Source organism: Rhinopithecus bieti, unplaced genomic scaffold (genome assembly GCF_001698545.2).
Source record: "Rhinopithecus bieti isolate Rb0 unplaced genomic scaffold, ASM169854v2 scaffold_23881, whole genome shotgun sequence".
Lineage (NCBI taxonomy): Eukaryota > Metazoa > Chordata > Mammalia > Primates > Cercopithecidae > Rhinopithecus > Rhinopithecus bieti.
In genome coordinates this window covers 1229057-1242295 of record NW_016811421.1, presented here as the reverse complement: position 1 = coordinate 1242295, position 13239 = coordinate 1229057, and the positions used below count along the sequence as shown (strand labels likewise).

The 13239-nt window shown below is 35.7% G+C and overlaps 1 protein-coding gene across 3 annotated transcripts in view; it reads right to left on the bottom strand.

Moving 5' to 3' along the window:
• The window catches only part of COL28A1 (collagen type XXVIII alpha 1 chain), a 186714-nt gene that overhangs the window by 130972 nt on the left and 42503 nt on the right, over positions 1-13239 (bottom strand). For all 3 annotated transcript variants that reach the window (XR_001889567.1, XR_001889566.1, XM_017893897.1), the window contains exons 12-13: positions 9986-10054; positions 8799-8867 (exon numbers count right to left, since the gene is read on the bottom strand). Coding sequence is in view for 1 of the 3 variants with exons in the window: in XM_017893897.1 (XP_017749386.1) it covers positions 8799-8867; positions 9986-10054 (138 nt within the window). In the remaining 2 variants the exon portion in view is untranslated. The remainder of the gene's footprint in view (positions 1-8798; positions 8868-9985; positions 10055-13239) is intronic.

Genomic DNA, 13239 nt, shown 5'->3' with positions numbered 1-13239 from the left:
CAAGTGTTCATGTAAGGATTAAGTCAGAGAAACTTAAATCTTTTACAGATTAAGCACTCAATAAATATCTGCTATTATTATCCAAATTATTTTACTTTTAATTGCTAAGAATGTCCTTTCATGGAAGTTTTTACAAATAAAGGCAGTCCCAGAGTGAGTTATTTAAATTAAACGATGTGTAAAAAGCATGCTGCACACAATAAACACTGAATCTTCCTTCATTCTCTGCACTTCTAGAGTACGTTAGCTAAGGTGGAGGTGAAAATATTGGAAGCTTTAAGGAGTCAAGTATTCAAAGCTGCTGAGAACAGAGAGTTAACGCTCATGGACAATCATTTAGGGGAAAAAAGCAGCTATCCAAAGTGTAATTTCTATAAACCATCAGAGCAATATTCCACACCATCAGTATATTCTCAAGTCTTCCAGTTAAATACTCAGAATGAAAGATGATCATTAACCAGAGAAGAGAAGTAGAAGGTACTTGGGTTAAATGAGCTATAGTTTAATTTATTAAGATAGTACCAAAAGATTGTTTTTAAAAGACAGAAATCCTTCTGTTAAAAAAACTCAGTGTCCTTTCTAAGGCCATGAGAACCAGTTACAACTATGACATACTTACTTGGCTTCTAACGAACACCTCTAATAAAAAATAAATAATGAAGGAATCTAATTATCCGTTAACACAACCTGATCAGTGAAATGCTTTATTTCAGACATTAACAATGGGATAAAATATGATTGTTCATTATGTTCATCTTATTACTTTCCATAGTAATCTCAATAGTGTTAATAATAAATAAAAACACTTTCAATATGCATCGCAAGCATTAGAAATAAATATGCCAATAATAATAGTAACTGTCCATTATCTTCAAACATTGCTTCTACTTTATTTTTTAATCTCAAAGTAATTACAGTTCTCTTTCAGGGTTTTTTTTTTTTTATTTACAGTGCTCTGAATAACCTTGCATAAAAAACAAACAGATCACCCTGACAGTCTTAACCAATTTAATTTTTATGGATCAGTTACATCTACCAGACCAGCACAACACTAGTGGTAATCACATAAAGATGACAGATGACAGTTCAAAAGTAGGTCTCGGAGCTAGAACATTAATTCAATCTATCAACAGATTTATATTAGTGTGGTAGTGAAAAGAGAGTAGTAAATATGAAACACTTGAAATAATTCAGGCAAAGAAACAGAAGTAAAGGACTTTCAGTAGAACCTTTGTCAGTCCTAAGATAAGTCTTTATGTTACTTCTAAATAATTCAAAAATTCACATTGTTGGCCGAGCATGGTGGCTCGCGCCTGTAATCCCAGCACTTCAGGAGGCTGAGGTGGGCGGATTACCTGAGGTCAGGAGTTCGAGATCAGCCTGGCCAACATGGTGAAACCCCATCTCTATTAAAAATACAAAAATTAGCCAGATGTGGTGGCTGGAGCCTGTAGTCCCAGCTACTTGGGAGGCTGAGGCAGGAGAATCACTTGAAGCCGGGAGGTGGAGGTTGCAATGAGCCGAGATTGCCCAATTGCACTCTAGCCTGGGGACAAGCAGTAAGACTCTGTCTCAAACAAAAAAAAAAAAAAAAAAAAAAAAAAAAAAAAAGAAAAAAAATTCACATTGTTTGATTTTTTTATAATGACATTTTGATGCAACGTTTTGATACATTATTTAGGATCTTTCCCATCTGTGTTATGATTTTAGTTCCCAATTAAGTATAACTCTGTGTAATTATGACTTGGAAAGCAAGCAAGCAAGCATTTCATGTTCTGGTAATATTGTTAAAAACTCTCAGCTACAAACAGTTAGAAAGACAGGTAATATACATTGTTTAAGATTAATTTTAAAGGCATGGAAGACTCCAAAGAAGATAAGAGAAATTACAGGGTTCAAAAAGAGAGAATCAAAACTCGAAAATTCTAGCATATAAGTTAAGCATCTTAGGTAAGCATCTAAGCTGGTGCAACAGATGTCCTGAATAGAAAAGTGTGTTTGTGTGGTAGGAAGACTAGGAAATTTAGAGGGAGAAACAGTAGCAAAGACTTTGGCTCATGCAATGGAAAATGAAGACAGAAACTGAGAAATTGAGATTCCCACAAACTTACAGAGACAGTCTCCAACTTAAGATGGAGTTCGACTTAAGATTTTTGGATTTTACAATGGTTTGGTCAGCATGTAACCCCATGGTAAATCAAGGATCTCCTTATGACTTACAATGGGCTCATGGTTTCTACTGAATACACTGTGTTTGCATCCTCATAAAGTAAAATATATATTATATATATATATAAATCAAACCATTGTAAGCTGGGAACCATCTTCAGTGTTACCAACACTAAATGCATTTCCAACTTACAGTATTTTTGATTTATGATAGGTATAGTAGGATGTAACTCCATTGTACGTCAAAGAGCATCTGTATATATTCAATGAAAGAACAAGGTAGAAAAAAGCCATCCCATCAACAAAATGATATGAATGACAAGAATCTTGTCTGCTTGACTTGGGCTCATAATAACTAAGTATTTCTAAGCTGGTCCTGTGCTGTGTGTGAGTTTATGATTTCAATTGACATTATCTAACTAGTTCATGAACACCTTAGTCAAGACATTAGCATCAAGGAGACCCCTGGAGTACATAAGAGATACAAACACAAACTCCTCTCAAATCCTAAGAAAACTTAGGAGCCACAATTAAAGCCCAGCTGAAAATAATTCAGATGGCAAAGTACAAAACATAAAAGAAAATAACTCACAATGAATTAAAGTAAACTAACACAATGTAAACCTCCTCAAGAATGTCAAATAATAGAATAAAATAATAGAGACAAAAAAGAAGTACTTTAAATACTTTTTTTTTTTTTTTTTTTTTTTTTTTTTTTTAGATGGAGTATCGCTCTGTTGTCCAGGAGTGCAGTGGCACCATCTCGGCTCAATGCAAGCTCTGCCTCCCGGGTTCATGCCATTCTCCTGCCTCAGCCTCCCGAGTAGCTGGGACTACAGGCGCCCGCCACCATGCCTGGCTAATTTTTTGTATTTTTAGTAGAGATGGGGTTTCCCTCTGTTAGCCAGGATGGTCTCAATCTCCTGACCTCATAATCCACCGGCTTTGGCCTCCCAAAATGCTGGGATTACAGGTGTGAGCCACCACACCCAGCCAGTACTTTAAATACTTAATGGTCTTAAGGAAATAATGGAAAATACAAGAACAGTATAGTAAAAAGATAATAAATATAGTTAATAAAAGGTAGATTTTAGAATTTTTAAAATACTTATTAACTTAAAAATACAATTAATGAGTTAAGAACATTTTATAACCTGATGAAGATAAATTTGTGGATTATAAGTTAGATTTGAGAAAATTATCCAATTGCAACCAAATGTCTGGAAGGATTTCTTGATAAATAGAATGTGGAAAGAAAATATTTGAAGAAATAATAACTAAGAACTTTTTTGAACTATGGAGTCTTCAGATTCATGAAACAGTAAATCTGAAAAAAATATATGTGAAAATATATTCACACTTATGTGAATCATAATTCCTCTACAGGAAATCTAAAGAATAAAAAAAATATTGCAAAACAGCCTAAGGCAAAAATGAATTACTGCAAGAAATTATAAACAGACTAAAAACATGGAAACAGAAACCATAGTTGCCAGCAGACAATGGAATTAGTACACAATCCAGACTGCACCAGCTAAATTATTCTTACAAAGCAAACTAAACAATGGCATTTCAACCAAAGGCTGAAAGAGTTTAGTGCTAACATACTTTTACTGAAAACATCTTCTGAAAAAAATATTTATTGAAAAAATAAAGAAATCGGCCAAGAAGAAAAGAGAAATTTAGGAAGCTATGTCAACTAAGAAATGGGTAAATATATGGGTAAAACTATACAAATACTAACTTTAAAAAGTTCAAAAATAATAATAAATAATTTTGGTAGGATGAAAATAAGGTAGAACTAAGTCAACAGGAATAATACTCTGAAAGTGGAAGAAATGATTAAAGTAAAAGTCTCATATGGTCAGTATATTTTTCAGGAGCAGGTGGCAATATTGATGACATTTCAAACTTGTTAGTCAAGAAAATATGTTAAGAATCAACCTAAATGCCCATCAAGAGTAGACTGGATAAAGAAAATGTGGTACATATACACCATGAAATATTGCACAACCATAAGAATGAGATCATGTCCTTTGCAGCAACATGGATGGAGCTAGAAGCCATTATCCTAGGCAAACTAACTCAGAAACAGAAATCCAAACACTGCAAGTTCTAACCTATAAGTGGAAGCTAAATATTGAGAACACAAGGACACAAAGAAGGGAACAACAGACACTGGGGCCTACTTGAAGGTGGAAAGTGAGAAAAGGGTGAGGATGGATAAATTGCCTATCAGATACTATGCTTATTATTTGGATGATGAAATAATCTCTACACCAAACCCCTGTGGCATGCAATTTACCTATATAACAAACCTGCACATGTATCCCTGAACCTAAAATGAAAGTTAATAAAAAGAACACATATTAAAGTTTAGTAACCACAAAAAAGAAACAAAATATGTAAAAATATATATAAGTATTACGTACACATATATAGATATATATACACCAAGTTGTGTATGTGCATGTATATATGCTTGAGATATGTATATATATTTGATATTTCGCCCAATTTCTAATTAGATTTTTGATTTATTATTGAGTTTTGAGAATTTTTTTTTAAAAGTATTCCCAATACAAATCCTTTGTAAATTTGTAGTTTGCGAATATTTTCTCCCAATCAGCAGCTTGTCTCTTTAGACCCTTAACAGAGTCTCTCACAGAGCAAACATTTACCACTTTGATGAAGTCCAATTAATGACTTTTAGGGGCATCATGTTTTTGGTGACATGTCTAAGAAATCTTCATCAAGCCCACCATCCTAAAGCTTTTCTCATATGTTTTACTCTAAATGTTTTATAGTTTTTACATTTTATATTTAAATCTATGATCCATTTTGAGTTACTTTTTGTGTAAGGTGCGAGACTTAAATTGAGGTTCATTTTTTGTGTTAGCACAGATATCCAATTGCGCCAGCACCATTTGTTGAAGACTATGTTTCCACTATTGGATTGCTTTTGCAATCTGTTGACTACATTTGCGTAGGTCTGAATCTAGAGTCTCTATTCTGTTCCACTGATCGTATTTCTATAATTTGCCAATACCACACAGTCATCATTACTGTGACTATATAATAAATCTTAAGACCAGATAAGTTAGTATTATTTCTCCAAGTGTATTTTTTTTTGAAGTTTCTTAAAAGTTATTCTAGCTCTTTTGCCTTTCCATATTAATTTTAAAATAGCCCTGTCCAAGTCTAAACAAAATCTTGCTGGGATATCAAAAACATTTGCACTAAACTTTTACATCAATTTGGGAAGAATTTACATCTTTATGTTGTTGAGTCTTCTAATCTATAAACATGTCTCTAAATTTATTAAGTATCTTTGATTTCTTTCATCAGTGTTTTGTAGTTTTATACAAGTCCTATACATGTCTTATTAGATTTCTACCCAAGTATTTTTCTTTTTTAGCAATTAAAAATGGTGTTGTGCTTTTAATTTTAGTTTCTGTGTGTTCATTGCTAGGATACAGAAATTAAATTGATTTTGTATGTTGATACTGTATCCTGTGACCTTGCTGAACTCACTTGTTAATTCTAGGAGGTTTTCGTGTAGATTTCTTGGGATTTTCTATGGAGGCCATCATATCATCTGCAAATAAGGACAGTTTTATTTATTGTTTTTATACCAATGCCTTATATTTCTTTTTCTTGTCTTACTGTGCTGGCTAGAACTTCCAATACTATGTTGAATAAGACTGGTGAGAACAGACATCTTTTCTTGTTCCTAATCTTAAAGGGATGCATTCATTCTTTCACTATTATGTGTAATATTAGCTCTAGATTTTTCATAGGAATTGAGGAAATTCTTCCTCTATTTCTAATTTTCTGAGTTTTTATGAGAGATTTATCAGCATTTATTAGGGGGTTTTGAGTTTTGTCAAATGCTTTTCTGTGTCATTTGATGTGATCACATGTGATCTTTCTTCTTTAGCCTATTAATATGGTATATTCCATTGATTAATTTTCAATTATTAAGCCAGACTTGCATCCATAGGATAAGCCTCACTTGATCATGCTGTACAATTCTTTTTATACATTGAATTCTATTTAACTAGCATATTGTTAAGAATTTTTATGTCTATCATATTCACAAGGTATATTGGTCTGTAGTTTTCCTCTCGTGTATGTTTAGTATTTTGTTTTGGTATCAAGGGAAAACTGGCCTCATAAAATAAGTTGATAATTGTTTCTTCCTCTTCTACTGTCTGAAAAAGATAGGGAGACTTTACTGTATCCATAATGTTTTATGTTTTTTAAAGAAAATCTAAAGCAAGAGTAGTAAATGTACTAAGTTTAATTATCTACCTGGTGGAGGTTTACCAACTCATTCTCTAGATTTTCCAGTATGATTAAAATATTTCATTATTTAAAAACAAAAACATTTTAAGAACAACAATGAATAAGTGAAACTCATTCTTAAGTTTAGTTCTGACTTTGGAAGGTATGCATAATAGCAAAGCACAAAGTTCTTTGGAAAAAACAATTGTCAATCTACATTTAAAAATTTTTTAGGCCAGACACAGTGGCTCATGCCTGTAATCCCATCACTTTGGGAGGCCTGGCGGGGGGGATCACTGAGGTCAGGAGTTCAAGACAAGCCTGGCCAACATGGTGAAACCCTGTCTCTACAAAAACTACAAAAATTAGCCAGGTGTGGTGGTGGGCACCTGTAATCCCAGCTACTCGGGAGGCTGAGGCAGGAGAATCACATGAACCTGGGAGGCAGAGGCTGCAGTGCGCTGAGATCATGCCTCTGCCCTCCAACCTAGATGACAGAGCGAGACTCTCTAAAATAATAATAATAATTGTGACTTATTTCTTTGACATTTTCAGAATGTTTCCAGCTCTGAAAATCATAGACCTAAGGAGAACCCAATCTTTTAATTTTATAGAAGTTAAAATTTGAGACTTTGCTAAATTAAATATATCCACAAGTTCTTTGATATTCTTCATGAGGGGTGAAATCTTTTTCTATTCCACTCAAATCTGAGCTGCTCCTATGCTTATTTTAGGTGTCACAGAAATGATGCTGTATAATTTCTGAGGCTGAGCCTCACATGATGAGTGGCTTCTGCCTATTAGAACACTTCTGCTTGGATTTAAGCTGCCATGTTGTGAGGAAGCCCAAGCAACCACCTGTAGCTGCCCATGTGGAGGAGAACTGAGGTCTCTGGGCAACAACCCCAGCTAAGTTCCCAGACAACAACCTGCACCAAACTGCCAGCCATGTGAGGCCATTTTTAACATTCCAGCCATTTTAGCACTCCATCTGACTTCAAGTTATACAGAACTCTCATGTCAACCCGCAAAACCATAAGAAATAACAAATTATTGTTTTAAGGCACTAAGTCCTGAGGAAGTTTGTTAAGCAGAAACACAGAACCGAAACAGAGAACAAAATAAGTTAGTGGTTTATCTTTAATGGTACTATCTAGTTAGTGGAAACTGAGACTAGATGACTGATCTCTATCTAGAGATTTTTAATTAATCCAGTGTATTTTTCTTCCATATGATGCTCTCTTTTTTGAATTAGTATATTCAGACATTAGTGAAAAGCCTAAACTGAAACAGTATGTTGCCATTTCACTCACAGAGTGCAGTAAGGAAGTGTATGTTTATGTGAATATACACATGTGAGGAACTATGCAGTGCAAAGACAACTTCAAAGACCAGCTATCCACAATCAGTTGTTTTTATTTGTACCTAAGTGAGTCAGCTACCGTTTTTCCCTAGGACAATAATGACTACTTGAAAAGTTAACAAGCTTCTTATACCAGAATAATCATATTTTATTTACTTCCTCTCCAAATGTCTTTTAATAGAAATTTTTTCTTCTCCAACAACAGTAAACTTCAAAGCTACATAAAAGAGATGTTGTGAATAACACAGGTATTATCTGTCTACCATTATCAATCCTAACTCTAGAGCATACTCATGGATTACATAATGAGCCAAGTCTTTATTCTCAGTGATTTTTCTTGTGGTTACAAAGAAATCCATTATAAAGTATAAACATTAGGCTTGAGTCCAGATCTTCTTCCTAAGAAAATGTTGACACCTGAGAACTCTTTTCTTCTTGTTCAAGTTGATTAATCTTGTAAGAAGTTACAGTAAAAGAGAGTTGGTTGTAAACATCATATATATTTACACATATACATATATACATAGTTCTATTTCAAGTGTTGTGAAAAATAGCACTTGGATATGGTCCTTTCATATTTATTTTCATTTGTTGCTCATAAAGATACAAGGTGGTCGGGGGCTGAGGCGGGTGAATCACCTCAGCTCAGGAGTTCGAGATGAGCCTGGCCAACAAGGCAAAACACCATCTCTACTGAAAATACAAAAAAATTAGCTGGGCCTGGTGACGTGCACTTGTAGTCCCAGCTAATTGGAGGCTGAAGCAGGAGAATCACTTGAACCCGGGAGGTGATGGTTGCAGTGAGCCGAGATCGCACCACTGCGCTCCAGCCTGGGTGACAGAGTGAGACTCCATCTCAAAAAAATAAATAAATAAAATAGATACAAGGTGGATTAATTTGACTCTTTATTCTAACCAGAAAGAACAAGCAAAAACCATATTTGTCCTTTTCATTTCATCTAGAATTTTTGCTACTTACTGGCTGTCCAGGCTCACCAACTCCAATGGGTCCTGGAGCTCCCGGTCTTCCTTCTTGGCCTCTTTCTCCCTAAGAGAAAGAAATAATAGAATGAAATCTTGAGATTTTAAATAAAGAATAAACATAGCACAAAGTTATCTCGAGATTTCAACAAGGATAAATAGCGAAATAGACAAAATTTGCATATTCATAAAGGTAAAAAATTCTAGACGAAGAGAAATAGCTCGAATTTAAGTGAACAAATTACCCTAAAATGTTTGTTATCTCCTCTTGTCCAAATGTAATTCAGCATTTTCAACTTTCACAAAATATTATGTAAGAATTGGCAGGACACACTGTGTGGCAATGCATTTTGTTACTGAGCTGACTAAGCTGACAAAGCGTGTGCTGTGCCCTGCCCTCTTGCCACCGTCCAGGAATGTCACCCCTTCCTTTCCCCACTCTATCCTACTTCACCTCTCCTTTAAGCTCTTTTCAGACGTCATCTCTTCCAGAAAACTTCTCCATAACTCTGCCAACATAAACTCCACCTTTCCTGGAGTCTCAGTGTGCTTATTGTTGAAATGCTATACATGGGGATATTCAATTACATTCAAAGTACACTATTTCGTACTGCTTCCTATTTTAATCCTACATCAAAATCTTACTGTCAAAACCACTTAGAAAAGCCATTCAAAATAGGCACTTCTGCTTTATTATAACCTGCATAACGTAGAGCCTCACAGGATGGATGTTCCTTCCTTCCCTTTCTAGTTCTCTACAAACCTCTCTGCCAACACTGACCTATGCATTGCCGTGGCCCTTCTGGTTTCTGCCCCTTTATGCTTTTTCAATGTGAGCCATGATTGCCGATGTGTTAAGCTGTTTCACTTACCAATAACATATTTGCATGTGAATGTTTAAAGTCCATGAAAACTCAACAGAACTACATGTACTTTGGTAAAAGGGTGGGTATTTGGAGACAAGTAAGTTTTTCATTCCAACAAAATTTAAAAATACATTAATTATTATTGTGGTAACTGCCCCTGACAAGCACATTGCTGTGTCCAAGCATATAAAATGAAGTAACTTCAGGAAACCTCCTTGTGTCTATTGGGTTTAGGCCAAATGGAGTTCAAATCACGGCTCCCTCAGGCCCTACAATAAATTCAATAGTCATCAATAGGCAAAAAGACAAGTATCTTTACCTTAATACCTTGCTGTCCAATTCCAGGAGCTCCTGGAGAACCATAAGGACCAGGAGGACCTGGCTCACCCTGGAGGAAGAAACAGTGACATCAGTTATACGTTAGGTCAACTCAATAGTATTGATTAAGCAGCTCTTAGATGTATAGTTTTGCAATAGGGGCCTTGAGAGCAACAACAAACCTAGTACATCGTGCCTGCCCTCAATTTTTTACAATTCATCTGGAAAGAAAACACAGACCCAAGATCAAATTATCCACTACGCACAGTAGTCACAGTGTCTGGGTCCACAATACTTTTAGGAGCCTGCAAATATGTTCCAATTTTAATTTTTTGATTCAAAATAAAAATAAACATAATGACCATATAACAACGAATCCAGCTTGCATTCATAAATGTAATTTTTTAATATTTTTATGGAGGAAGGGGCCCACAAAGTCAAGTGTTTTCAGGAGTCATAACAGGCATAACGTGGCCACCACTCATTCATTCACAAATATTTAAGTGCTCTGGAAGACATATTTTGTTTCTTCCGCTGTGGCTGTCCTTTCTCAGCTTTCCTTCCCTGCTGATAAACTCCTAATTGAGTCAGCAGCTGTTCTTTGCTCTCAGAGGTATAGTATGAATGATCATTGGCCTAATGCAAGATGGGAATCTCCTTTCCTTTGTCACTGATTTATCTCAGTTGGTCACATGGCTTAATTCTGACAAACGAGATGTAAAGGACCTTACTGGATGCAAAGAAGAAAACTGCCTCTGCCTCTTCTTTCCTACATAGAGATGTGATAACTATCTTGTAACTATGAGGCAACAATCTCTAGGACAAAAGCCAGCGGTTGAAGAGGCCTGGCTCCTGGATACCCTCAATGAGCAACTGATCCAGTCCTGGACTACCTGTCTTCAAATATTCTGTTTACTCAACAGTAAGAGTTCTTATTATTTAAGCCACTATTACTCAAGATTTCTGTTACTCAAAGTCAGAGCATTTTGAAATAATAACAGCCTATGATGTGGCAGGCCCATAATAGAATTGAGGCATTTTAGAACTAGATGCGACCATTGCACTCAAACCCCTACATTTCACAGGTGAGAAACCTGAGTCCCAGAGAGATTACCTGGCCAGCCCAAACTCACACCTGAATACCACTTACACAGTTACAGCTCTTTAGATCTCTCAGGCTTTAAGCCCTGTAGCATGATGATAGGGGAAGGAGAGTGGCTATTGACTTCAGTTATCCTTCTCATAATATTATTTTTTTCTGTTTATCAAAATAATATGTCAATGTAGAAAACGGTCATATATTAAAAAGCATGCATGCAAAGAAAATTTTAAATTACCTATCTATAACTATTAATACTATAAAATTTTGGTATATTTCCTTCCAGTTTTTTACATTCACACATGTACCTTTAATTTACGCTAAGGAAGATTTCTGAACACTCTTACATTTCAGCTAATGAATATTTGCTATTTAAAATTTAATTCAACCCAAAGATTTCTCTCTTCATGCTTTCACTAACCAACAGTAAAATGAAACAGGAAAGTGAAACAAGCCTTCTCTGAGATGATGGGAGATAAAGAAATTTTCAGAAATACTAAAGTCTCAATTCGCCCCAGAAGCTTGTGATTTTGGAAGGGACACCTAGTAACCAGAGCAATGTTCTGTGGATATAGTAAAGACACTGCTTTACTTTAAGAAGTCTGTAGCGGATGTGATGGCTCATGCCTGTAATCCCAGCACTTTGGGAGGCCAAGACAAGTGAATCACTTGAGGTCAGGAGTTCAAGACCAACCTGGCCAATATGGTGAAACACTGTCTCTGTTAAAAATACAAAAAAAAAAAAAAAAAAATTAGCTGGACCTGGTGGCATGTGCATGTAGTCCCAGCTACTTGGGAGGCTGAGGCAGGAGAATTGCTTGAACCCGGGAGGCAGAGGTTGCAGTGAGCCAAGATCACGCCACCACACTCCAGCTTTGGCAACAGAGCAAGCCTCCATCTATTAAAAAAAAAAAAAAAAAAAAAAAAAAAAGTCTGTTGACTTTGACCAATTGCAAAAGGGAAAGAGAAGGGCTAAGAAGGGTCAGAGTCAAACCAGCGCCCCAAAAGATATGCCCAGGCTCAGGGTGATTTAAAACAAAGAATCCTGCCTCAAAATGAGTCATTCACATCTATGATCCTTTGATATTTAAGTGGATCGAATTCAAAAGTACTTACTGTGCATCCTGTTGCGTACAAGTCAGTCTGGCAAATATTTTTTCCCTTAAATTCCTAAGGTTGTACTTGTTTTTCTATATTGATTAAGTTTTCTGAGCAGCCAGGTAACTGACATTCTCATTTTACATGTTTTTAGCCGTGGAATTTATTTTGCTTCACAATATCAGACATAAAAGTTCTCACTAAATTTGAACTTGTTTACTTAATCTCTGTCTCTGTCTCTCTGTCTGTCTGTCTCTCTCTCTCTCTCTCTCTCTCTCATTGTCTCTCTCTCTTTTTTTTTTTTTTTTTTTTTTTTTGCCTCTGTCACCCAGGCTGGAGTGCAATGGTGTGATCTCACTGCAACCTCTGCCTCCCGGGCTCATGCAATTCTCCTGCCTCAGCCTCCTGAGTAACTGGGATTACAGGCACCTGCCACCACTCCTGGCTAATTTTTGTACTTTTAATAGAGATGAGGTTTTGCTGTGTTGGCCAGGCTGGTCTCGAACTCCTGGCCTAAAGTGATCAACCTGCCTCGGCCTCCCAAAGTGCTGAGATTATAGTCGTGAACCACTGCGCCCAACGCATTTACTTAATCTCACAGTTTAATCAAGTGCCAGAGAATATTTAGCTGTCTAGAGATTCCAAATTTTTGCTTCCAAATGCCTTTTTCTTACAACTTCTCATGTTCCCCATTCAAGTTGGTATCTCCTTGTCAGTTATACAGGTTGCATATGAGTGACTGTCTCTATCACTCAGCAAATGACACCAGGTACTTGCTATGTGGAATGCCATGAAGTAAAATTCAAAGAAGCTGAAGACATAGTTCCAAAACTTAAGGGACCAGCTTGAGAGATGAAATATACCATTTAAAACTAGGGTGTGAGATAAAAAAACTACATATTCGGTACAACATATACTACTTGGGTAATGGGTTCACTAAAATCTCAGAACTCACCACAATATAATTCATTCATATAACCAAAACCACTTGTACTCCAAAAACTATTGAAATAAAAAATTTTAAGTATGTATATATTATATAACATGTATATATATTA